Below are 26,290 nucleotides of genomic sequence, written 5' to 3' on the forward strand. Positions count from 1 at the left end.
CCCATTAAATAATAACTCCCCATTCCCCCTTGCTCTGGCCCCTGTTAACTTCTTTATTTTTAATTTTTTAAAATCTTTTAAAAATTATTTATTTTTTAAAAATTCCTTTTCAGTGTTACAGAATTCATTGTTTATGTACTACACCCAGTGCTCCATGCACCCTGTGAACTCTTAATCTACTTTCTACCCCTATGAATTTGCCTATTCTAGTGATTTCATTTAACTACTCTTGTCCTTTTTTGTCTGGATAGTTTCACTTAGCATAATGTTTTCAAGGTTTATCCATGTTGTAACACTTACCAGTACTTCATTCTTTTTGATAGGTGAACAATATCGCATCGTATGACAAGACACATTTTGTCCTTTCATCTGCTCAGGGACTCTTGGGTGGAAGCATCCACCTTTTTAGTCATTATGATTAATGAGCAAAGAACACTGGCATAAAAGTATCTGTTTGAGTCCCTGTTCTCAAATCTTTGGGTATATACCTAGGAGTGAAACTGCTGGGTGATATGGTAATTCTATCTTTAACTTTTTGAGAAGCTGCCGAACTATTCTCCATAATGGCTGCCCTGCTTTACAGTCTATCCAGCAGCATATGAGGGTCCATTTTTCCACATTCGAACCATTCTTTTTCTTTTTTTTTTTTTTCATGATAGCAATCCTAGTAGGTTTGAAATGGTGTCTTTTTTTTTTTTTTTTTTTTTTTTTTTTTTTTAAAGATTTTATTTATTTATTTGACAGAGAGAGATCACAAGGAGGCAGAGAGGCAGGCAGAGAGAGAATGAGAGGGAAGCAGGCTCCTCGTGGAGCAGAGAGCCCGATGCGGGACTCGATCCCAGGACCCTGAGATCATGACCTGAGCCGAAGGCAGCGGCTTAAACCACTGAGCCACCCAGGCGCCCTGAAATGGTGTCTTTTGATTTGCATTCCTCTAAAGACTAATGAGTTGAGCATCTTTTCATGTCCTTATTGTCCATGTGAATATCTTGTTTAGAGAAATATCTGTTCAAGTCCTTTGTCCATTTTTTAGTTGAGTTGTTCTTTTGTTACTAAATTCTTTATTCTGGATATTAAACCTTATCAAATAAGTGATTTGCAAGTATTTTCTCCCATTCTTGGGTTGGTCTTTCACTCTGCTTGTAATGAATACCTTTTGATATACAAACATTTTATTTTTTTTATTTTTTTTATTTTTTTTTTTAAAGATTTTATTTATTTATTTGACAGAGAGAGATCACAAGTAGGCAGAGAAGCAGGCAGAGAGAGAGGAGGAAGCAGGCTCCCCATGGAGCAGAGAGCCTGATGCGGGGCTCGATCCCAGGACCCTGAGATCATGACCTGAGCCGAAGGCAGAGGCTTAATCCACTGAGCCACCCAGGCGCCCCGATATACAAACATTTTAAATTTTGATGAAGTCCAGTTTATCTTTTTTAAAATTTATTTTAATTTTTTTAGAGAGGGAGGGGGAAGGACAGAGGGAAAAAGACAGAGTCTTTTTTTTTTAATATTTTATTTATTTGACAGAGAAATCACAACTAGGCAGAGAGGCAGGCAGAGAGGCAGGCAGAGGAGAGGAGGAAGCAGGCTCTCCGCGGAGCAGAGAGCCCGATGTGGGGCTAGATCCCAGGACCCTGGGATCATGACCTGAGCTGAAGGCAGAGGCTTTAACCCACTGAGCTACCCAGGCGCCCCGACAGAGAGAGTCTTAATCTGACTTCACACTCAGCACAGAGCCTGACTCAGGAGTTGATCTCACAACCCTGAGATCATGACCTACGCCAGGTTCAAGAGTCAGACACTTAACCAACTGAGTCACCCAGGTGCCCCCAATTTATTTTTTATTTTGTTACTTAAGCTATTGGTGTCACAAATCCAAGGTCATTATCAAAGATCATTGAGATTTATCCTTATGTTGTCTTCTAAGAATTTTATAGTTTTTAGCTCTTTTTTTTAAATTTATTTATTTTTTCAACGTAACAGTATTCATTGTTTTTGCACAACACCCAGTGCTCCATGCAAAACGTGCCCTCCCTATTACCCACCACCTGTTCCCCCAACCTCCCACCCCTGACCCTTCAAAACCCTCAGGTTGTTTTTCAGAGTCCATAGTCTCTTATGGTTCGCCTCCCCTTCCAATTTTTTTTTTTTTATAAACATATAATGTATTTTTATCCCCAGGGGTACAGGTCTGCGAATCGCCAGGTTTACACTCTTCACAGCACTCACAATAGCACATACCCTCCTAGTTTTTAGCTCTTATATTTATGCTGTTGACTCATTTTGAGTTAATTTTTTGTATATGGTGTGAGTTAGGGGTATACCTTCATCCTTTTGTATGAGGATACCCAGTCGTCTCAGCACCATCTTTTGAAGATTCAATCCTAGTTGAATGGAATTGACACCCTTGTAAAAAATCAATTAACCATAGTTATATAGGCCTATTTCTGGACTTTCAAGTCTATTGGTGTATATGTCTATCCACTACTGTATATGCCACTACCGTTTTGATTACTACAGCTTTGTAGTAAGTTTTAAAATCAGAAAGTGTGAGTGCTCCAACTTTGTTCTTTTTCAGGTTTGTTTCAGCTGTTTGGGGTCCTTTGTAGTTTCATATGAATTTAAGGATCACCTTTTCATTTCTGCATAAGAGGGATGTTGGAATTTTGAAGGGGATTGCGTTGAATCTGTAGTTTTGGGTAGCACTGACATTTTAACAACGTTAAGTCTTCCTGTCCACTAATGTGGGATGACTTTCCACTTATTTAGATATTTTTAATTTCTTTCAATGATGTCTTCTAGTTTTCAGTGCACAGTGTTTCACCTCTTTGCCTCAGTGTATTATTATAGTTACTGTATCCTTTTAGATCCTATTGTAAATATAGCTTCCTTAATTTCCTTTTCAGATTGTACATTGCTGGTATATAGGAACACTTAGATTTTTTTTTTTAAAGATTTTATTTATTTATGTGACAGACAGAGATCACAAGTAGACAGAGAGGCAGGCAGAGAGAGAGAGGGAAGCAGACTCGCCGCTGAGCAGAGAGCCCGATGCGGGACTCGATCCCAGGACCCTGAGATCATGACCTGAGCCGAAGGCAGCGGCTTAACCCACTGAGCCACCCAGGCGCCCAACACTTAGATTTTTATGTGTTGATCTTGTACCCTGCAACTTTGCTAAATTTGTTTATTAGCTCCAGTAGCTTTCGTATGGATTCTTTGGGATTTTCATATCATCTATGTATAGAGATAGTTTTACTTCCTCCTTCCCGATCAGGATGCCCTTTATTTCTGTTTCTTTCTTAATTTCTCTGGCAAGATCAATTGGCAACATCAAGTGGCAGTGATGCAAGTGAGCATCGTTGTCTCATTTTTTATCTTAGTGGGCAACCTTTCTGTCTTCCACCTTTAAGTATGTTAGCTGGAGATTTTTCACAAATGCCCTTTATCATGTTGAAGAAATTTCCTTATATTGCTAGTTCTCTTGAGAGTTCTTGTCATGAAAAGGTGTTAGATTTCCTTGACCTTCTTGCTTCTGCCTTATGAGAATGCTGATTCCATTTAGGGCCCACCTGAATAGTCCAGGATAATCTCTCCATTCCAAGATCTTTAACCTAATCATATTTGCGACATCTTTTTTTTTTTTTTTTTTTTTTTTTTTTTGTGACATCTCTCTTGCCACATAAAGTAACATACTCACAGGTTCAGGGATTAAGGTGTCAACATCTTGAGAAGTTAGGGGGTATGATGATGCTGACCAGGAAGGAGAAGCTGAATTGAAGGATCTGAAAGCAACAGTGGGAAAGAATGGGTCAGATGTGGAGGCTCAGCTCGAGAAGGCTGGGAGACAGCCAATGCCCAGGAGTCACATGAGAGGAAGTTTGGGTCTAGAGGACAGTAGGAATGAGATACAACCACTGGACTTAGAGGCTCTAGTTAAGCACCAGCCTCACTCAGCAATAGTCCAGGCATGTAATGATGCCCTAGACTGGTGAAGTGGCCCTGGATCAGACTTAGGAGATGGTGGTCCCAAGGAGGACAGATGGTGAGAGCATGTGACAGGGAGGGATCCCGGGAGGTTCTGCACACTACGAGGCTCCACACTGGGACTGCAGGCCTTGTAGGTGTGCTGGTATAGGATGATGGTTCAGTCTCCTGCAAGTGCGGGGTCAGGATGTGCTGTTCACCATGATAGTGGAGCTACTGGGACCGGAAGGACTGTCCTGTGGTGGAACAGGTAGGACAGGCCTGGTAAGGGGTTAAGAAAAGCAAAGGCAGAGGTGTAAGAGGGCCAGAGGTATTTGGGAATCCATGGGTTTGCAGCTGAGAGATGGAGCAGAGGACAGTGACAGGTGGGGAAGGCTTGAACAAAGGACCAGGGGCAGTCCCTAGCCCTGAGTGACATTGGAAGTTTTGTTGCAAGACCAGCTGGGAACTGGATCCTGGTTATCATTTCCAGGCTCACTGGCTGCCATGTGCGGAGCGGCCTGGGGAGAGTTGAGAGGGCTCATCCAAGGACAGCAGAAAGAAGAGGACCTAGAGGTGTGGGAAAGGAGCTGTAGCACATGGATGAATCTGACATGAGTCAGGCAGAACAGGGGGTAAAAGGGCTTGGTTCTGGAGCCCTAGGGGAAAGTTTAAACCTGGGGTCCCATTGTGGGGAATGTCCAGGGAACCACTTGGAAGTAGGGCATACACAGACTGGATGATACCCACTTCCCCTCCTATTTTATGACACAGTGGCTGCAATGCAGTGGCCGGTGGGTCTTGGGAGAAGGAGAAGGCCCTAATGTTGGTAGACTAGCATCCCCCATGAAATGAAAGCCTGGAGAGAGGAAGGTAAGCTGGAGGAGTTAGTATGTCTGGGAGGTGTTAGAGGGGAGAAAGCGAGGTGCTCTGGGTTCTAGGCCTGGGGCTCGAAGATTTCCACTCATGTGCCCTGCAGGATCGTCAGCCGTCTTCCTCACTGCAGAGCGTGGTGAACTTCAAGGACATGGCCGTGGACCTCTCTTGGGAGGAGTGGAGACTCTTCACTGGCTCAGAGGATCCTGTGCCGGGACGTGGTGTTGGATGACTTCACGTTTACGGCCTTACTGAGGGGATCTCCTGCGTCTCTTTTTTATGTGTTTCTTTTCAGAGTTGTTGGCATTCAGGTTGGGTTGTGGGTACTCACTTGTGCTCTTCCTGAGCCACACCACCTTTGCTGCCCTTGGGGCTTGGGGAGAAGGGTCAAGGTTCTCTCCCTCTTTCCAACAACTTTTTGGGTTTGCCTCCATAACAGGGTCTCTCTGTGCCATGGATTCTGCTTTCTTTCTCCAGAAGATACTTCCTTAAAATGGCCAATGCCAGTCTCTGGGGGTCCTGTTGTCATTGCTTACAAGGGACAGATTGAACAAAGGGCCAGGGGCACCCCCTGGCTGTTCCTGAAAAACCCCTCTCAAAGTTTCATTTTGTGACATCCTTCCTCCTTCCTCCTCACTAATGTTAAAGATGAAGCAAGTTTCTTGACTTCTGCAGAAAGGTCACACAATCAGGGCAGGCCCCTTACCTGCCCTGTCCTCCACAGGACTTGGGGCCACTCCATCCCACAAAGTCATTTTGCCAGAGCATGGCAATGAGTGCTGGTTATCTAGCCGGGAAGTTGCAATTCTAGCCATTACAAGAGTGTCCCAAGAGAGGTGGCCTTGCTGAGTGAAATCTGGGACTGGGCTGAGGCCTGGTCTAGGTCGAATCGTACCTGGCCGTGGTTCTGTACTACATCACTGTCCTGTTGCCAGAGTCATCATGCCAACCTCAGTCCAACTTCTAACACCTTTCTTAACATTCTGTCCTCTTGTCTCATCCTTCCGATGTCTAGTTCCTACCTCTCCGACCTCCAGTTCCATCTCGTAACTGCTCTCCCCATCCCGGCTCCTCCGGCACCAGCTTCTATTTAGCGGATTGGGTGTGTTCACGCACTGGTGAAGAGTCTTTAGAAGCCGGATTCTAAGAGGTGGCAGACGTTACATCATGTCTGGGCATTTTCTGCGCCGCGTCTGCCTGTCCCGGCATTCCTTCTGAGTTGCGTTCACGGAGGCCGAGCAGCAGATCCTGCCAACTACTTCTCACTGGTCTGGCCTGTAGTGACAGGGTCTGCTCTTTGTCCCTGATCCCAGCCCCCTTAGTTTCTTACGAGCACAGGGAATCAGCTCTTAGCTTATTAGACACCATGTAATGATGGATCCATCCTTACCCACCTAACACGGCCTATGGAAAGGGCATTTCCTGATTTTCAGGTGATTCATGTGGAAGAGAAGATGAGGCACTATTGGAATAAGATGTTTTTAGAGGGTGCCTGGGTGACTCAGTGGGTTAAAGCCTCTGCCTTCAGTTCAGGGTCGTGATCGCAGGGTGCCACCCAGGTGCCCCAAATGTTCCTAATTCTTTTTTTTTTTTTTTAAGATTTTTATTTATTTATTTGACAGAGAGAGATCACAAGCAGGCAGACAGGCAGAGAGAGAGAGAGAGGAGGAAGCAGGCTCCCTGCTGAGCAGAGAGCCCAATGCGGGGTCAATCCCAGGACCCTGAGACTATGACCTGAGCCGAAGGCAGAGGCTTTAATCCACTGAGCCACCCAGGTGCCCCAAATGCTCCTAACTCTTCAAAGTAATCTCTACACCCAGCGTGGGGCTCAAATTCACAACCTGGAGATCAAGATTCAGATGCTCTACTTATCTAAGCCAGCCCGATGCCCCAGAATGCTCATTTAAATGTATAGGTGAGTTTTACAAATGCATACACATATGAAATGGCTACACTTACAATACTGAACATTCTCATCACATCTCAAGTTCACTTTCCATTAACTTCCAACTCTGTTTCCTCCAACCCATGTGTCAGGCCACTACTGAGGACTTGCTTTCTGCCACTATCGGTTAGGGTTGTCTTTTCTAGCACGTCATATGAAGGGGATAATCTATACCGTATGGACTATTTTGTGTGTTCTTTCACTCATCAGAATTTTGGGAGATGCATCCGTGTTGTAACATACCATTGTGTCATTCCTTACTGAGTTGTACCTCATTGTAGGAGATACTACTACTGTACTACTACGTGTTTATTCCACTCACCAGTTGTTACCCATTAGAGCTGTCTCCAGCTTTTAGCTGTTATGGATAAAGGTGCTATGAATATTTATGTACCAGGATTTTTAAAAGAAAATTTTAAAAAGATTCTTTAAGCAATCTCTGTATCCAATGTAGGCTTAAATTCATGACCCCAAGTTCAAGATTCACATGCTCTACTGAGGTGCCCCTCACGTACTAGGATTTTGTGGTCCCGTGCTTTCATTTCCATGGCTAAATCCCTCAAAGAATAGCTGAGCTGTAGGGTAGGTGTCGTCACAGGGCAGTGAGGGTCTGCCACAGCTCAAGGGCCGGCTGTACCAGTCGAAGCAGAACTACAGAATTCAATATTCAGTGAAGGCAAACTCTTCTAATTATCCTGTGTTGCTAAGATGAAGTAATGTGATTATAAATTCCTGCCAGGCAAGGAAAACGCCTTCAGGTCCCTCAGTGTACTCAGCAGGGCCTAGCACCTTGCCCGGGGTCATACCCGACTCTGAGGCCAAATGTGGCCTCCTCAGGGAACAGAAGGAAAACTCCAATACTGCCTGACGGTCTCAAGCCAGGAAATCCACAGCTCCTGCTAGAAGGTAGGCATGAGCGATGGGAGGTGTCCCGACCAGGCGCCCCACTGCAACCCAAGCCTGCCCAGGGCCCGCCCCTTTCCACCTATCCAGCAGTTTGTCTGTGGTTACAACCCAGAAGAGGAAGAGTTAATTGTGGTGTGCTGGTTGCCCTTGTGCAAAAGCAACTGCTTGTCCTTATGTGACCTGTGTATCTAGAACAGAAATCCTGTTGAGGTTTCCTAGGGTGCACGTATTTGCAGGCTTGAGGGGGTGGTTGTTAAAATTTTATTCATTTATTTATTTAGAGGAAAGAGCCACCTAGGTGCCCCCATGTAGTCATTTTGAATGCAGGAAAGGAAAGACTTAGTTGGCCAATTATTATATAATCCAGGCCTGTCACTCAAATGAGACGACCCTAGCACCACAAAAAAAATTGCTATAGGGGCACCTGGGTGGCTCAGTGGGTTAGGGCCTCTGCCTTCAGCTCAGGTCATGATCTCAGGGTCCTGGGATCCAGCCCTGCATCAGACTCTCTGCTTGACAGGGAGCCTGCTTCCCCCTCTCTCTCTGCTTACTTGTGATCTCTATCTGTCAAATAAATAAAATCTTAAAAAAAAAAAAAAAAAAGAATGGAACCCTCTGAACTGGGGTGGAGTGGGAGAGGACGCCGGTGGCTAGAGGCACTTTCTGGCTCCCACGTGTGTGGGGCTATAACACTGTTAGGGGTGTGGCCCAAGAGAGGTGCAGTGTTTTCCATAAGTCATGGAGGTGCCCAACATTAATGCAAAGCTGCCTGGGCCAGGGGCTGAATGTTGATACTCCCCTGCTACTGCCCTTCAGAACAATTTGTTGCTTAAACTATAGCCCCTGGAGGATTTTAGTAGTTGCCAAGCACATTTAGATATGGCCTTAAGAAAAACATATACTGGCAACAGGTCTTTGGGGAGAAGGACAATATACGACGGTGAAGCTGGGCAGCTGGGGATGCCTGGCTGGCTCAGGACGGAACGCCGCCCCTTCACAGAAGCAGGGCAGCCGGGAATGCCGGCCCCCCCAGGGCGGAAGGCTGCCTGCTTCAGGGAAGCCGAGCACCCGGGAACGCCCAGTCAGCTCAGGGTGGAATGAAATACTGCCTGCTTCCCTTTTCTGTTACCGCTCCTTTCTCTTCCCAGAAGCACTCGTTGTCTTTTAGATGAGTCTTTTGAATGTGCTTGGTTAACTATAAACTTTATCCTCCTCCTTGCTTGTTGTCCACAAGACCTGTGACTAGAGTTTGACCTTCATCGATTCTTCTGTTGGCTATTGTTTCAACTAGTAAAAGTGAGACTGTGGAGTTTGTTCGTGGCCGCAGTGTTTTTGGCTGTTGCCCCCTGCTCCCAATCTCTTGAAGCTGACTTGTTTGTGCCTAATTGTTCTCCCGTCGTCACCGACTGGAAGCGGCACTCCCCAAAACCACAAGCTGTGCAATCTCAGTCCAGTACTTGAGATGTGAAGAAACCGAAATCATGGGACATCGGGGCCCAAGATCATGCAGGTTATAGTCAGAGGAACCCAGCTGCGAACTCAGGTCAGCCTGACCCAGCTTGAACCTAAGCTCTGACTCCTCTTCTTCCATGTTGCTTTTTGCTTTCTTTTGCGGGGGGGGGGGGGGGGGGGGGGAGTGGATTATGTATTTATTTGGGGGAGACAAAGGGAGAGAAGGAGCAAGAGTGGGAAAGGTAGCCCAACGTGGGGCTCGATCCCAGGACACTGAGATCATGACTTGAGCCAAAATTAAGAGTCAGATGTTTAACGGGCAGAGCTTCCCCAGGCTCCCTAGGAAACTTTTATTCAGTGTATTGGGTGGTGGGGACAGGGAGCTTGCATATATATTAAGGAACTTATACATATTTTATTACTTTGGCACATTGGTTTGATTGTGTCTTAGTTTGCCATCTTGATGGGGGCAAATTCCTCCATTTGGGTTTGTTGTGTCTTTTCAAACAGTAGACACTCCAGAATGTCCTTCCACTCTTCCTTTTCTCTCCTGATTCCCAGCCCCTTGCTGTGCCCAACTTCCATGGCCTCATATCTCACCTTTTCCCTCAACCCTCATCTCTTTCTCCTAGGTCGCCTAACACCAGACTCCCCTTAATGTGTCCTGACTTGGCCACATGTCTTTGAAATGTCTTGTTAATGTGCTATTTAATGACAGCAATGTGTTCCCTCCAAGGGGTCGCGATCCAGGTATAACCAGCGCCTAGACCTGCTCCCCAGCATGGTGCTCCCCTGTCAGCAGAGGCTAAGGCTGTACCAAATCCCCCAAACAGATAAGTGAGCAAGAGGCCTACCGTGTCAGTCTGTACTCACACCTGTGCGGGGTCCTCCAGTCTAGGGTGTGGAGGCGCGCAGTCAACTTAATTCCTGTCCCTTGGCACTGACTCCATGGACTCCATCCTGGTTGTGTCCAATATGCACTCAGTTAACTGGCATTTCTCTATTTCTCGGTTGTTAGCGTGGAGCAGAGGAAGAGGAGCTGTCATACGACCAGAAACATAACCATTATGAAATATACGTAGAGCCTTTTACCCAAAAAGACATATACTACCAGGAGTAAAGCTGCTAGAGCTCTTTCCAGCTGGGTGAAGGACACTGCTCCCATTCCAGGTCGCTCTAGCCTTCCTCTCTCACCTAAGTGAGAGCTCATAGTCAACAAGTGCTAGGGCTTCAGGGAAATACACTGAGAATGCCATAGCCAGGGAAGGCAGTTGGGGTCAGGAAATAAAAGAAATTACAGCAGCAGAGATGTGCTCCTGAGACTCAGTCCCACTGAAGACTGAGATTCCACTGGAAGATTTAGTATGCTCCTGCCCTTGCACACCTGACACGGCATCAGTGGAGCAACAACACTGTGGAGCAACAACATCAGTGGAGTAACAACACTGGGTTACAGCTAACGGAGATGCAAGACAGGGACTCTCTGTGAAGAATACTCACCAGAGCACAAAGTCTGGAGAAGAGACAAAAACTAGTGCACCGGAGGAATCTGAAGCCTCTGGCACCCATAACTACAGCAAGCAAGTTCAGCCCTACTCCTCCCACATTACCATAAATCCTCACACGAACCTCCTGTTTACCTCACTTCCTGTTACCAAACATAAGTCTGGCTTTCAGCAGCAACTGACAAGGCTGTCAAAAGGCAAGAAAAAAAATCTGAGGACACACAAAGCAATCATCACAATGACAATCACATAGGACACTGAGGTTGGAACTATCAGGATGTAAAATAACAATGATTAAGAAAGATGTTAAGGGCTCTAGTGGAAAAAGCAGACAAAATGCAGAAATAGATGGATAATGTAAGCGGAGAGATGGAAACTATGGAAAGGTCAAAAGTGAAGGCTAGAAGGAAACAACACCAGTAGAAATGAAGAGTGCCTTCAGTGGGCTCATCCCTAGGCTCAACCCAGCCAAGGAAAGAACTGGTGCTCAGCACAATTCCGCACAATGCAAGTGTCTACTATTATCTGTTTTACAGGTGTACACGGGGGTTCACAGAGGTCCCACCGGGTTGTTTGGAGTCCAGCTGCCGGCTCCAGATAACAGCCCCCACCCCCGCCGCGCAGTGCAATCTTGTTCAGGGGATGGAACTATTTTGTGTACAGAGGAAGTTGCCATTTTTATTTCATTTCCAATTCATTAAATTATGAATTTATCAAACAGTTAGCATATCTCTAAATATTAGGCAATCAGGATCCCTCTAGTCTAAGTAATTACACATTACAGGGATAATTTTAAAATAAAGTTTTAAGAAATTAAATGTCTCCAAACATTCAAACTGTGCTTCCAATGTTAATGGCTCTAAGCTTTTGATTAAATCATGAGTTTAAGATGTTAGATTTCCTTAAATTCTTTCAAAGTGAGCAATACTTCACACACGAATATTCCAAAATTGATGGGCTCTCTTGCATTTCGAGGATATACATTCCAAAGACAGTTACGGCTGAGACAGATGCATATATAAGTAGGGAGAAAGAGAGGAAGGCAGGCAGAATGAATGAGCTTGACAAAGATGAATTCCCTATCTCCTTACAACAGTGGGCAACAGGGCGGTGGGTAACGTTACTGTTCCACATCTGTCTGTCTGTCTGTATGCATGCGTGCCTGTATGTATGTAAGTAATTGAGAGTGGGGGCTTTTGGTGCAGGGGCTGCAAAACTGTTATTACACAGAGAGGCCAAACGGAGCACAGGCCTCCAGAGATGAACCCGGGGTCGCTTTCCCGGGCTCGCTGCCCCAGCGCCACCCCTCCTGGCCCGCCCCTCCCACTGGGCTTTGTCCTTAAAGCCCCAGGCTGGGGTCGCCTCCTGGCACCTCAGCGGTTCCCGCTTCCGCGCGTGCAGCGTTTAGCCTCAGGGCCGCTCGGGTGCCCGCTCGGGTCCCAGGACGCCGACTACCCCGAACGCGCTCGGGCCGGCGGAAACGGGGGCACGCCTGCGGGACTCCATTTCCCAGCGTGCTGCGCGGAGATCCGAAAGGGCGACGCACGCCGGGCCGCAGAGTGGGCGGGAACTACGCTTCCCAGAAGGCGGCGCGCGTGCGTCCGCAGCACTCATTGGGCCAATGAGGGCTTGCGGGGGCTGGACTTCCGGCGTCCGGGGACTGTCACTTTGCAGCGGGGCGCGGGGCCACACCGGTGTTGGGGACCGGAGCTCGGCGGGCCCGAGTGGGGTTCCAGGAGGCGTGGAGACCCGAGACGAGGGCGCGAGCGGAGGGCCGCTGGGCGCACAGCGTGGTCGCGGGCGGCCGTCGCGCCCCCCGAACCTCGGTTTCTCCGGGTTTAGCCTGGGCCGCCCCGCGGGGCTGTGGGGCGGTGGCCCGCGTCACGTGTTCTCAGACCCCCGGGCGGCAGGGGAGGCAGCGTCCTGGGCTCCGGGGCGTCTGTGCCCTAGACGGACGGGGAGACTGTACCCGGAGCCGGGACGTCCGCGTCGTCCGTCGCTTTCTGCGCGTCCCCAAGTGCAGGCTCTGATGGCTACCGCGGCGCTGACAGACCCGGCGCAGGTGAGTCGAGGAGGCATCGGACTCCCACCCCCGCCCCCCAGCCACCCGCCTAGGTCGCTCCTGGAGGGACCCCATCGGGACGTTTTGTCTCCCGTCTCGGTTCGTCCCAGGCCCAGGCGTTCAGGCCATGGCGGGGGGGGGCGGGGTTCGTGCACGTGTGAGATCCCCCGTTCTGGCGGCCAAGGAAGTGCGGGTGGAAGGAAGTTGCAGGCGGAGGGCGCCGCACGTGCAAAAGCTGGGAAGGGAGCCTGAGCCTGGGTGCCCCCGGAGCTGGGCTTCTGACGAGAGACCCGGACAGAAATGGCAGGCTGAGGAGCTGGCGTCGGGGGCCGTGGAGGGTTCGACGGAGACTGGACATGCTTCAAGTTAGGGCTTTTAAAGTGTCGCCGCGTGTGCTTGGCGGAGAAGAGACGCAGAGCGGGGTGGCCGTCCGCAGGGAGCAGGCAGTGCCACAGCCCAGGTGGCGGGAGTCGCCGCCTGCGGCGCACTGGGCGGGTGGAGATGGGAAACGCGGTGGGTTCGGGATGGATCCGATGTCTCAGGTGCGGCGGGCGAGCGAGTGGCCCGAGCGGAGCACAGTCCCAGGGTTTTTGGCCTGAACACCCGGAAGAACAGAACGGCTGTATCAGAAACAGGAATCTGAGGGGACAGCAGGCTTAAGAGTATGTCCCAGAGCAGAGGTATCATCACTTGGACCCGAAACTGCAGACGTCCAGGCACACGGTCCTGGTCCTGATATTCTGAGCCAAGGCAGGGCCTGGGAATCCCATTTAGGAGGAAGGAATCTTGTGGACCCAGCCAGGGATGGGTAGCTCTCCAGGGAGATGAAGACCGGTCGGTAGCCCCTGGGGCTCTGGGAGGAAGTCTGACAAGTGGCTGAAGGCAGGGTTTTGGGCCAAGGAAATGGAGGGGTGGGGTGTGCGTAGTTATGGAGGGAGGAGGAAACTGGCTTCCTGTGTGGCCGCCGGATCCCTGGGCCCCCTCCTGTAGTGACTGGAGGGGATCGGCCAGTCAGTCCTCAAGCTGGAGGAGCAGCCTTGGGATGTCAGGCACATTCTGCAGAAGACGGCATCCCTCCAGGCATGGGCGTGTCCCGGCGGGTCCATAGCTGGGACTTCTACAATCGCTAGTTACAAGAAATGCTAAGGGCATGTCCGGGAATGTCGGTTTGTGCAAAGGCTGGAGCACGAGGGGCACCTGGGCCTGCCTTTGGGGTGGCAGCCATCTGAACACTGTGAGCTTGCTCTGGCTGCCTTGTATAAGTGACCAGTGTGGAGTCCGAGAAAGCATCTATGCCCTAGACAGGTAGGATTTAGGGGAGAGGAGAGGCGTTTCATTGGCAGAGTTGCAGAGCTCCGGGGAGGAGGGGGTCAGGGTGAGGAAGGTAAGCCTCTGAGGAACAGGGGAAAGGTAGCCATTGGGCCAGGGAGGTGGGTCCTGGGTCATAGAACCATAGCTTATATTGTGTCCATCTTCCTCTGCCCACTGTTGTAGGGCTTGATGGCCTTTGAGGATGTGGCCGTGTACTTCTCCCAGGAGGAGTGGGAGCTCCTGGACGCAGCCCAGAAGGCCTTGTACTGCCACGTGATGCTAGAGAACTTCGCACTTGTGGCCTCACTGGGTAAGGCCCTGGGTTCCACGGGAAGCTCAGCTGTTGCCAGCACTAACCCTGCATCTCCCGTTGGCCTACGAGCAGCCTCACACCAGCTGGCGAGTGTCCCTGTCCCGCTGTGGCACCTCTGTGTCCAGGCTCGGTCCCTTTCATCTGCTACTGCCAACCCAGTTCTCCTCATGGGAACCATTGCTCTTTTCCTGTGAGTCCTGCCCTGTGGTGTGGTTTTCTTTGTTGGCCAGATGGCACCATCTGTGTCCCATAAAGTCCTGGCTCCTGCTATCTGTTGTGCCGGGCCTGGCCCTTCACTAGCTTGTCTTTTCTCACAGGACTCTCTGCCTCACGACCACGGGTGGTCATTCAGCTTGAGCGTGGCGAGGAGCCGTGGGTTCTCAGTGGGACAGTTATGACACCAGTCAGGAATGCTCCTAGGAAGCCCAGCCCTGGTGAGTGGGGACTTGGAGTGTGTGAACTTGGGCCCACCAATGGCCAGGCTTGTGTCTCCCTTTCCCTGCCCTCCTGGACACTCTCGTCTCCTGCCTCCCACCTGACTCTCCTGGACACTGTCATCTCCTGCCTCCCACCTGACTCCCTCCCGTTCTCCTATCGTCAGCCTCTCCTGGAGGCTCTGATCTTGGCTTGCCCATTAAGGGGGAGCTCCCAGAGCAGCCCATTCCAGGCACCAGGGCGCAGCCTTTCCCAGGATGCTTCTGGTCGCGCTCTCATGCAGTTGACCATGCCAGGGGAGAGGCCTGGGGAAATGAGTTTGTGAGAAAAGCCTGTAGCATCAGGTAGCCATCAGTGTAAGGAGGAAAAGCAAGCTTGAGTTGCCTGGGCCAAGGGAATGACATACTCTGGTGTCTGGCTACTGCTCTTCTCCCCACCCAGTCCTTGGCATCCCCTTTGCCTGACCACTAGGTAATCCCCTCTTGGCCAGGGTGACCCAGGATCTGCCGTTTCTGTGCCTTTAGGTTCCCGTCATCTGGCATACGACAGGGTTGTTCCAGCAGAAGCAGAGTTGCTGGGGTCCTTCCATGATGGCTCCCCTCCAGCATCTACAAGGGTCCTCCCCTTCACTGGCATCTGCGAGCGTGGGAAGAGCCTGGAGGGCTGGCAGGGTACTTCCCCCTCTCAGGAGAAAAAACCCACAGGGGTGTCTGTAATCTATTGGGAACAGCTCCTGCTAGGTCCTGGCAGTGGGGAGGCCAGTGTCAGTCTGCGCCTGACCTCCCCACTGAGGCCAGCTGAGGACTGCCTACCTCGGGAGAAGACCCTTGTGACCCGCCCCATGCCAGGCAAGCAGCTAAGGGCATGTGGGCGGGAGGCCTCTGGGAGAGGTTTCCCCAAAATTCCAGAATTTGAGGCTGGTCTCACCTCTGGGGAAGGAGGAAAGAATCTGGCTAGCCACAAGTCTCATGGACACCCTGCTGCCCAGGAGCCCCCAGCCTGGGATCAGCTGGGCAAGGCCCTCCACATGGGCCCTGGCCTCCTCCCTGGGGAGAAGCCCTTCGAATGCAGAGCATGCAACAAGGTGTTTGTGAAGAGCTCCGACTTGCTCAAGCATCTGCGCACGCACACTGGGGAGCGGCCCTATGAGTGTGCACAGTGCGGCAAGGCCTTCAGCCAGACCTCACACCTGACGCAGCACCAGCGCATCCACAGTGGGGAGACGCCATACGCGTGCCCGGCCTGCGGCAAGGCCTTCCGGCACAGCTCCTCGCTGGTGAGGCACCAGCGCATACACACCGCTGAGAAGTCCTTCCGCTGTGGCGAGTGTGGCAAGACCTTCAGCCACGGCTCCAACCTCAGCCAGCACCGCAAGATCCACGCAGGCGGGCGGCCATATGCATGCGCCCAGTGTGGCCGCCGTTTCTGCCGCAACTCACACCTGATTCAGCATGAGCGCACGCACACGGGGGAGAAGCCTTACACCTGTGCCCTTTGTGGGGCCGCCTTCAGCCAGGGTTCTTCTCTCTTCAAGCACCAGCGTGTGCACACGGGTGAGAAGCCCTTCGCCTGTGCACAGTGCGGCCGCGCCTTCAGCCACAGCTCTAACCTCACGCAGCATCAGCTGCTGCACACAGGCGAGCGGCCCTTCCGCTGCAGTGACTGCGGGAAGGCTTTTGCCAAGGGCGCGGTGTTGCTCAGCCACCAACGCATTCACACGGGCGAGAAGCCCTTCGTGTGCTCGCACTGTGGCCGTGCCTTCCGCGAGCGCCCGGCCCTCTTCCACCACCAGAGGATCCACACAGGAGAGAAACCTGTGCGGAGACCCCGGCATGGGGCAGGCCTCTGCCCCCAGGCCAGGCCTTCTTCGGTGGTCTCATCAGATGGCTCACTGGGGAGGGAAGTGGGGCCCACTCCTGCCTCTGGTCCAGCTGCAGTCTCGAAGCCTGCTGAAGCCTGAGTTCACAGCTCCAGCCTTCCCTGGCTTGTCGTAACACAGCTGCGTTCTCTCTGTATCCACATTTCGGAGGAGACCTGTATGTGCACTGTGGTTTCATCTGCACGTGGTGACGATGTTTGCCGTTTCAGCCACAGCTCACTCCAGCCCTAAGTGGTCAGGCCGCAGAAATATCGGGGGATTGTCCCCCCATTCGGATGCTGGGACTTCAGTAGGGCAGAGACTTGGAGTCAGAGTGCCGTTTCATGCCCATTATGACTGTGGGTGCTCAGGTGAGGAGGGGGAGTGCTGGAATGCTGGGGAGGCAGCCCTCGACATTTCCCCTGCCCATGCACAAACTGGCCACCAGGCCAACCCTCAGGAAAGGCCTCCTTCCTCCAGATCTCCTGGAAGTGGACCCAGTGGACAGGAGCTCATGTGGGGGTCTGGGGTTGACCTTGGGCTCTAGGTCTTATCTTCCACCTCTGGGACAAAGAACATGAGAGAGAGAGAGAGAGATTCAGGCCTACAGAGGGAATTTGCGGCATCCTGAAGGCAGGATCTTGATGAGGGCCAACACGTGCCAGTTGCCAGGCCTGTGAGGCTACACTCACAGTACCTGTACTACACTGAGTTGTACCTGCCAGGCTACTGTGGCTGGTATCCCCACCTTACAGACGAGGAAACTCAGGCAGAGAGAGGGGATGAGTTGTACACAGCAGAGCCAGCACTTGAATCCAGGTCACAGGCCCAGTATCCAGGCAGCTCACCACTCTGCCCCCATGCTCTGGCACCTGTGCTCTGGTCTGCTGGTGTGAGAGCTGGGTGATGTCAGACCTGGCTGCATGCACGTGCCAGTCTCCCAGTGGGTGGGACAAGTAGAGGTGGCGGTCCCCTGGGTGGGCAGAGGAAGACAGATATCAAGGTGGTGGCCCTTGAGCTATGCTCTTTTATTCAGTTTCTCACAGCAGCCTCAGCACTGGCCATGTCCCGTTGTCACCAAAGGACCCTTTATGTCCCCACTGCCCCGACAAGAGGTGATCACAACAGGTTTGGAGGAGACCAGATGGGACTACTTGTTTCTGCAGGGTCTGGTGGGCAAGTACCCACTTGTTCACTTCCCTGAGTTGGAAAGAGGATTTGCTGTCACCTAAGGCCATGTGTGTGTGCATCCTCCTATTCTGGGACACTTGAGTTGGACGGGTGGGGTGGAACCCAGGTTTCTCCCTGTGGCCCTCAGCAGACCAAGGCCCATCCTCACCTCAGTCCTCAAACCCAGGGGTGGTAGTAGTCTCTTTACTTGGGAACAAAAAAGGCCCAAAATCGGAAGTTGAATGGTCGCACATTGTATAAATCCTTGCAGGGCGCTGTGGAAGTCCACAGCCTCAGCCTCCCCTCCCAGCCTCCAGGTCCTGGGTCAGAGGGTTTAACATCACAATCCAGGAGACTTCTGATAAAAAATTTGTCAGACTTGTGCACGGTAACAGTCTGATGCCTGTTTCATCTTAGCAGACTGCATACATACCATCACTGTGTTGTAACAGAGCTGCAGGCACTTGGCTTTGACCTGTCATATACTATGACCACATATATTGCCCTCTCATACTCACTTGTTTCCTCCCAGCATTGCCAGACCTTTTATTCTAGAACCTCAAAACTCCTGCAGAGAGAGGATTCTTACTGAACCCTCTCCCAAAGAACCTTAGATGCAAGTCCTCTGTGGCACCTCCTGGGTACTCCACAGGCCTCTGAGCCACTGTTCACCCCTCCTGGACTCATTCTTTCTCCTCTCATCTGGTATACACTCTGTCCCCCCCATCTTCCCTTAGAATGGCATCATGAGGGTGCCATTCTCAGTCTGCACAGCTGTGAAATGCAGACAACCCCCACTTTGATAGCTGTTGGGAGCCCATGGGATTCAGAGGCAAAGGCAACTGTCAAGCAGCACGTGGCTCAAGTCATATGCAACCTTTTCTGCATCTTGGACTAGAGCTCCTGGAGCTCTCATGACCCCTTGAGCTGGGTCTGATGTCCTGAGCCATCTCCCCACCAGTCTCCTCCCCACTTCATTGACGTCCTTCCCACCTGTGTGCTTGGCTCCTGCTATGCCCCTCTACCCTTCTCAAACCGACCCTCCCAGTCCCTAGGAATGGGCAGTGGCTGACACTGGGGCCTTAGGGGAACACTGACCATGATTATCTGCCTTCCCCCATATCTTGGGCCTTACACTGCCCTCCACTAAACTTCTGTGGTCGTGCTGAGCCTTGTCCTGTCAGCCTAGTCTTTCTCTCTCTCTTGCTTCCTTCCATTTTTTTTCCCCCTTTCCTTTTCTTCTTTTTTCTTTTCTAGACTAGTCCTTAATCCTGAATAGGCTGAGGGTAACAGTGCCCTGGAGCTCTCTGGGGCAAGATGGTGGTGTGAACACATGCATTTCACTTGGTTCAGAAACCCACTGGAGCTACAGAGATGAGAGTATTTAAAAATATGAACCCACAAGAACGAGGATGGTGAAACTAGAAGCAATGGCATTCTGGAACTAGAAGCAGATGTGGGATCTATCTCTGATTTAGAGAAAGCCAAATACTGATTTGGCCCTGGGGGAAGTGGGCAGAGGTCCCACCAGGCTTATAGTGCAGAACTCCAGAAGGCCTGTAAACCAGCAGCCCCCCTGGGAGAAGGGACCTAAAGCAAAGATGACTGGGGGACAGCTACTAAAGCTATTGGAGCACTAGCTCTCCCCATGGTGGAAGAGACATTTCTGGGGAATCCATACAGTTGGAGAGAAACAATCTAAGTCCCCCAGCCCCACCCAAAACAGCTCAGTCTGATGACGCGTGGAAGAGTCGACAGGCCCCACCCATGCAGATGCTCAGAGCATCCAGGATATACGACCACTGCTCTTCCCTGAGTGCTAGCAGCTAGGGGTTACTAGGTATCCCAAGAAATCAAAACAGGCATATGCAATTTAGGACCGAATACTTGGTTTCTGGAAGCAAAGCACCCTTTCCCACAGTGTGGTTCTTGGCTACTGAGATAAACTGAAGGTACTATTAACTCGTTCTGGTGCCCCATGTAAAAGGTTAGCGGCGTCCCATAAGCTGGACAAAAACCTTCATCCCTCACTTTGCAGTACTGATATCTGAAGACGTGTCTGAGACTCTGAGCGTATAAATCATGGGACAGTATCTTCTGTTAATGTGTGTCCATCTTGGTCCCTGTTCTCGATGTCCACAGGGCACCCAGCAGAAGTCGAGTAAGGACCCCAGCACCATCCCCGCTGGAGTCCTTCCCGGGATTGGCGGAGAAAGTTCACAGATAAGGCCGGCCCCTGCTTCCTCCGGGGACCACCTGGAGGCGAGTCTCGGCCAACTGCACTGTTCCGGCAGTCACTTCCGACCTCCCGGGGGGACCCGGCGACGCTCTGGCCGTTGCCTTGGAAACAGGGAGGTGGGCGGGTGTCCTCTAGCGGTCACCAAGTGGACTGCTCCGCGACTAGAACGCGGCCTAGGTGGGGCGCTAGCTCCGGACGGCGGTGAGGTCAGGCTCCTCCCACCCCCCCCTCGCTGGCCAGTAGGCGCCGGAGCCTCTGTGCGCACGCGCAGGAGTCTAACGTACCGTCCGTCGCGGCCGTTGGTGAGTCCAGAGAGCTGATGCAAAGGAAGAGCGGCCGCCAGTGCGGGGAGGGAGCCCCCACAGTCTGCGACTCTTCGCATTTCTCTGAGAGGAACAGAGCTCTTCTCAGTCGTGAGGGGCCCTTGGCAATGAGCATCCGCCGGCGGAGGCCGCGTCCGTCCTCGCTTGCTGAGTCTCACGGGAAACGTAGTCCGTGGGGGGGGGGGGGGGCGGGACCTGCCGGGCAGGCGCGTGGTTGGCCAGGGCGGGGTCGCCATGGCAACCCGCGGGGCGGGGGGAGGCGGCTTCCTGGCGCCCGCGCCGCGGCGGCGGTGAGCTCCGGCAGGGCCTGGCGGGCCGCGGCTCTTCGCATCCCCGGGGGACCCGGCCGCGCCGCGCTCCCCGCTCTTCGTAGCGCCCGCCTACCTCCCGACGCACCCCGCGCACCCCACCTCCCGCCTCGGCCCGGCCCTTCCTCCCACCCGGAACGGCGTTCCCCTTCCTCCAGCAGGACCTCTTCTTACCCCTCCCTTTTGGGGGACGTTCTCCGGGGGGTCAGGCCTCGTCTAGCTGGTCTGACGGGCCCCCCAGGTGGCCTTGGCTCATCCCAGACCCTCTTGACTGCCGCGACACAGTGTCCGCTCAGGACCCCACGCACCTCGTAGCTTTGCTGTGTTGTGATTGTCACACGCTTGCTTCGGGCGACGCGAGCCGTTCCCAGTCCCCTGGGGTCAGCGAGCGCGGTGTGTCGGAGTACACACAGCCTCTGGCTCGCCACGTGACGCAGACGTCCCTCCTCCTCTTAGCCTGCCCCGCAGGGGACCCACTTCGGTCAACATGTTCCCATGTCCCGGAGATCTCCTGGAGATCGTGGGGACACACACTCCGCCACAGCCCAGCACGGCCCTGTGTCCTGCTGTGGCCTCTCCCCGCCGTCACTTCTCCCCCTCACCAGGGGTGATGGCCTCACCCAGTCCCTGGCTGCCTGCCCCTCCTCCTCCTGCCTGTCGCTTTACCCTGAAAGACCGGGGTGACTCCTTTTGCCTCCTTTTCATCGTCTCCTGCAGTTTCCTGGAAGCTCCATTGGACAACTTGCCTCCGGAGCATCCAACCGCAAGGCTTCCTTCTGCCTTCAGTTCCCTCAGCAGCCAGCTTCTGTGACCCCTCCCTCCATGGAGCGTTCCCAGCTTCATGTATCCCAGGGCCAGAGCCCTCCCTCAACCAGCCTCAGCCCCCTGGGCTGGGCCTGTCCGCCCTACCCTGGCCATGGCCTCTTAGCCTGCACCCTGACCCCTCCTTTCCTGCAGGTCCCTCCTGTTGGCTACAAGAAAACACCCAGTATGACAATGCCATCCCCACGGGGCCCCCCACACCTGCCCTCTGTGGACGCCGTGGCCATCCTGGAGGAGCCTGAGGCAGCACGCCTGCGCTTCCGAGGATTCTGCTACCAGGAGGTGGCAGGTCCCCGTGAGGCCCTGGCTCGGCTTCGAGAGCTGTGCCGCCAGTGGCTGCGGCCAGAGGCGTGCTCCAAGGAGCAGATACTGGAGCTGCTGGTGCTGGAGCAGTTTCTGAGCTCACTGCCCCCCGAGATCCAGGCCTGGGTGCGGGGCCAGCGGCCAGGCAGCCCTGAGGAGGCTGTAGCCCTGGTCTTGGGCCTGCAGCATGACCCTGGGCAGCTGCTGGGCTGGGTGAGTGTGGCCAGCATTGGCTTCTCTGAGGGACAGAGCCACATGAGAGCCCTCGTGACTTTTCTCTTCCCCTCAGATCACAGCCCATGTCCTAAAGCAAGTGGTGCTCCCAGCAGCACAGAAGACAGAGGAGTCCTTGGGGAGATCCCACCCTTCAGGGACAGTGGAGCTTCTCGGGGCCATCTCTCGGGAGGGATCCCAGGACACCCAGATGGAGAGGTCTGCCCAGCTTAGCTGCAGTGTGAAGGAGGAGCCGGATGCTGATGGGCAGGAGATGGGTGAGAGTGGGAGCCACCAAGGTCTGGGGGGCTCCTGAAAGGAAGATGAATGTCCCCAGATGGGATGAGGACTCGGGAAGGACTGCAGAGCTGGGTCTCCAGGAGGCAGGAGGAAAGGAATGGCAGGCCGCCTGCCATGTGACTGGCACACATAGTAGCCTCCTGGCTCCTGGCAGAGGAAGGCCAAGGCTGCAGCACCAACACCAGGTCACCAGGTCATGGCTCACATGACCGGCCCTTGACCCTCATCTGCCTCATTTCCTAGCATCTTCCAATCCCCCAAATCCAGCCCAGTGCCACGAGGGGCACCCTGGACACCGGGAACCAGCCTCCACGTCCTTCCACCCACCCAGCATTCAGGTAAGCAGCCCCACGTGGAAGGTACAGGCGCCCAGAAGAAGGAGTGTGTCCTTGGTGGCCACTCTGCCCTGCCAGTTTTTCAGGCTTCTTTGCTAGCAGCTTTTGTGCTCTTTGCTGCCCAGAAATGGAGTTGGTGTCAGGGTTCCTTCTGCAGATCCTCAGGGACAGGGGCAGACTGGTGGTCTCTCTAAAATTGAGAAGAATTTGGGCCTTAGGCCACAGAATCTGATTTAGAGTGACTGGAACTGGTAAGGGTTGGTTTTTTTCATTTACAGAGGAATTAGGGATTTTGAAGCACTTAGCAGTCTTTTTTTAAAGTAAAATTTTCGTTTTAGATTTTTATTTATTTATTTGACACAGAGAGAGAGACAGCGAGAGAGGGAACAGGAGCAGGGGGAGTGGGAGAGGGAGAAGCAGGCTTAGCTTCCCGCTGAGCAGGGAGCCTGATGCAGGTCTCAATACCATGACTCTGGGATCTTGACTTGAGCTGAAGGCAGACGCTGAACTACTGAGCCACCTGGGCGCCCCAGCACCTAGCAGTCTTAAACTGGTACTTGGGGACTTGAACCCTCATGGGCACGTGGGGAGGGGTCAAGATTGTGAACCTTGGCAAGAAAGCCTGAGCACCACACAACAGTTTGGCCTCCCCTTTTGGTTTCTCCTCCCCCTCCACACAACAGGTGGCTTTCCTCTAGGAAATAACCTGCAGCCACCTCTTTCCTGGGGCTTTGTTTGAAGGCGGGCCAGCCAGCCCTGGGCTGTCGCCACCTGGGCGCTGAAGTCCCACGGAGGCCCCTGCTACCTAGAGTGTTTGGTTGCTTGGTTCCTGAGTGTGAACAGCAGGGGTCTTGTCCTTTCCCAGCAGCTTTGCTCCTAAGCCACTCCACTGTGGAGCGTTCCCAGTGGAAGAGCTGGTTGAGATGTGCTTGGAGGCTGAAAAGTTCCTCCAGGCTCTCTCCACAGTCTGACGGCACAGTGCCCGACAGCTGGGGGGGGGCAGGCCACACCCTCCAAAGCCGCCGAGCTCCAGCCAGCAGCATTCCGGCTGTGGCTTCGTGGGGCTTTGGGGAGGCAAGGAGAGCAGAAGCCAGGGACAGGGAGTGCATGCCCTGGTAAAGTCCACAAGGGTCCTGATTCAGCCACCAGAGTTCACCCTTTGGCGGCAGGCGGACCCAGCCCAGCACCCCACCCACACACCCCCTCTGAGCCCGGAGATGCTTGGCTGCACTTCCTAATGTAAGTTCTCCTGCCCTCAACCTCCCCAAAGCCAGGTCGCCACATCTAGGATGTTGACAGCCCTCAGCAGCTTCCCCAAGGAGGATCTCTATTACTTTTGTAATCAGAGGCTTGCAGAGAGGTGGCTGGATTCCCTTGGGTCCCCAGGCCTTCTGTCTTCAATGCCGCACACTGTTCAAGGCAAGGAGGTGGGGACAGTCAGATCTGTGCCCACCTCAGCTTCTCCCAGAACCCATTAAGGGGTTCTCAGCTTCACTCTCTTGGCTAGAATATGGGGTGGGGCTTCTGAGGGGAACAGGTGCTCACAGCATCCCCCCAGTGAGCTGAAGGACAGCTCCTCTCTGCCCTACTTCCCAACCTTCACACACCCTTTCCAGCTTCATCCTTAGCGAGCAAAAGAGCCTTAGGTAGCTTGCCCGCTACGTCAGGTAATGAGTAAGGTCACGACCAGGGGACACGGGCAGGGCGGGCGCTGCAGGCGAGGCAGAGGTTGAGGGGTGGACAGGTACCAAGGGTAATGGGCTGCATCCCCACAGGCGGAGTGGGGGCGACTGGACCCGTCCCAGAAGGAACTGTACTGGGACGCGATGCTGGAGAAGTACGGCACGGTGGTCTCCCTGGGTGAGGACCAGCCATCACCCCTCCTCCAGTGTCCGCATACCCCTCACTGTAGCGCATTCTGCCCAGCCCTGTCCTGTGCACGTCTCCCAGCGCTTACCCGAGTTCCTGCTCATTACCGGGGGGCACCGCGTCACCCACCAGGGCCCCCCCTAATATGTAGGAGCCCCTCACCCACCCCCGTGCCATGATGGCCGCCTGACGGTCCCTCACCCCAGCAGGGATACCAGCCCCCCAGCCAGAGGCACGGGCTGAGTTGGAGCCGGGGGCACTGCATACAGGGACAGAGGGTCAAAGAAGCCTCCACCCAGGTGAGTTCTTCTCCCTGGGACCCGAACCCCGTTCTCTGCTGGGGTGGGAGCTTGTCCATCCCCCCGCACCTGACGGGAGATGGTGGGCCAGTGTCAAGGGTACTGGGCTACTGGCACTGCCCCTGCCCTTCCAGGAGATGAAAGCGCGAGCCACTGCGAGGGCCCGCCCCAGTGCCCAGAGACCCCACCAGCCCGGGGCCCGGGATCTGTCACCTGGGAGGGCCCGTCTGCGGCCTCTGTGTCTGCCAGGGCAATGCCGGGAGCAGGGCTGGAGCCCGGTGCCCCGCGAAGGAAGCCTTACACCTGTGAGCTGTGCGGCCGAGGCTTTGACTGGAAATCAGTCTTCGTCATCCACCACCGGACCCATGCGGGTGGGCAGGGTCCGCAGGCCCTGGGCATCGGGGCTGCTCAGAAGCTGCCTCCGGGTTCCCGGGAGCCGGGCACACCCCGGCCCCCTCGGCGCATGCTCCCAGGCCCTCGGAGCTATGCGTGTGAGGACTGTGGGCACAGCTTCAGCTGGAAGTCACAGCTGGTCATCCACCGCAAGGGCCACGTGGGCCAGCGGCGCCACCTCTGCGGGGACTGCGGCCGTGGCTTTGACTGGAAGTCCCAGCTGGTCATCCATAGGAAGAGTCACCGATCCGAAGCCCCATGAAGGGCCGGAGAAGGTGGCCTCATCCTGCGGGCTCGGGAGCTTCCAGGGCCTGGACACAGTTCCCAGCGCTCTGGTTCCAGCCTTCCCCAGGGCTGCTCAGTCTCTGTGATTCTTGGGGGCAGCAGAGGACACTGGTGAATCAGAGTTCCCAGGAGGTTCCCCTGCCCCAGTTCAGTCTCCCCAAAACAGCCACCTGGGTGTAAGTGGAAAGAAGCTGTTCCTCCTCCCACTGTCCCGTGAGGCTCGGGTTAGAATCTGCTGCCTAAGCCTGGTAACTTCCCAGCTCTGAGACCCCAGCTGTGACCTGATGCAGGCTGACAGACCAAGGACTCTCCCTACCCCTGGGACCTCAGTGGCCCCAGGTGGCTGCTCAGAAACTGCCCCTTTCCACCCTTCCTGAAGCTTCCGGGCCCAACGTCTCGGTGTGGAAGGTGCAGACGGCCCAGGAGAACATGCCTTGCCTCTGTTTGCAGGCAGATGGAAAACTAGTGCCCGTCCACATTTGAGATTTTTTAGAAATTTCACTTTCATAATGGAAAGTTTCTGCATAAGAATCCTGATTTCTGCTTTCCACGGGTCAGAATATTGGCAGTGCCACTTGACGACTAAGCCACCCAGGCTTAGTCGGCCCGCGTGAATCCTTTTAAAGCATGGAGTTTTCTCTGGCTGGTGATAGGAAAGGAAGTCCAAAGGACTCGAAGCATGGGGCACCTGGGTGGCTCAGTCGGTTAAGCATCTGCCTTCGGCTCTGGTCATGATCCCAGGGTCCTGGGATCCATTGGGCTCTCTGCTCAGTGGAGCCTGCTTCTCCCTCTGCCATGCTCC

General features: G+C 53.6%; 2 protein-coding genes across 8 annotated transcripts in view; both read left to right on the forward strand.

Moving 5' to 3' along the window:
- Positions 1 to 16,731, forward strand: part of LOC123930911 (zinc finger protein 324A-like) — a 37,695-nt gene extending 20,964 nt beyond the window's left edge. Inside the window, exons 1-5 of one of the 5 annotated variants that reach the window (XM_045987405.1) lie at positions 6,609 to 7,693; positions 10,164 to 12,712; positions 14,207 to 14,333; positions 14,654 to 14,770; positions 15,296 to 16,731. In XM_045987405.1, coding sequence (XP_045843361.1) covers positions 12,272 to 12,712; positions 14,207 to 14,333; positions 14,654 to 14,770; positions 15,296 to 16,731 — 2,121 coding nt within the window. In that variant the 5' untranslated portion in view covers positions 6,609 to 7,693; positions 10,164 to 12,271. Of the gene's footprint in view, positions 1 to 6,608; positions 7,694 to 8,296; positions 9,237 to 10,163; positions 12,713 to 14,206; positions 14,334 to 14,653; positions 14,771 to 15,295 lie in introns of those variants that run through there. The other 4 variants (XM_045987406.1, XM_045987408.1, XM_045987404.1 and 1 more) reach the window with 4 other exon arrangements.
- Positions 16,732 to 19,881: 3,150 nt separating this feature from the next.
- ZNF446 (zinc finger protein 446) lies at positions 19,882 to 26,290 on the forward strand. Of its 3 annotated transcripts, XM_045987411.1 has the most exons (7): positions 19,882 to 20,340; positions 21,627 to 22,007; positions 22,084 to 22,285; positions 22,551 to 22,645; positions 24,418 to 24,502; positions 24,721 to 24,810; positions 24,945 to 26,290. In XM_045987411.1, the coding sequence occupies exons 1-7, from the start codon at positions 19,882 to 19,884 to the stop codon at positions 25,463 to 25,465; spliced, it is 1,833 nt and encodes a 610-aa protein (XP_045843367.1). In that variant the 3' UTR covers positions 25,466 to 26,290. The 3 variants fall into 3 exon arrangements, with proteins under 3 accessions (XP_045843367.1, XP_045843365.1, XP_045843368.1); XM_045987409.1 differs by having other exon boundaries at positions 24,721 to 26,290; XM_045987412.1 differs by lacking the exon at positions 19,882 to 20,340 and having other exon boundaries at positions 21,491 to 22,007; positions 24,718 to 26,290.

Source organism: Meles meles, chromosome 19, assembly GCF_922984935.1.
Source record: "Meles meles chromosome 19, mMelMel3.1 paternal haplotype, whole genome shotgun sequence".
Taxonomy (NCBI): Eukaryota; Metazoa; Chordata; class Mammalia; order Carnivora; family Mustelidae; genus Meles; species Meles meles.

Bases quoted from the DNA above. Each gene is read 5' to 3' on its own strand.
- ZNF446 (XM_045987409.1), top strand. From the start codon at position 19,882: ATGGGACAGTATCTTCTGTTAATGTGTGTCCATCTTGGTCCCTGTTCT. The intron at 22,008-22,083 runs GTGAGTGTGGCC...TCTTCCCCTCAG, and splicing joins CTGGGCAGCTGCTGGGCTGG to ATCACAGCCCATGTCCTAAA. The intron at 22,646-24,417 runs GTAAGCAGCCCC...GCATCCCCACAG, and splicing joins TCCACCCACCCAGCATTCAG to GCGGAGTGGGGGCGACTGGA.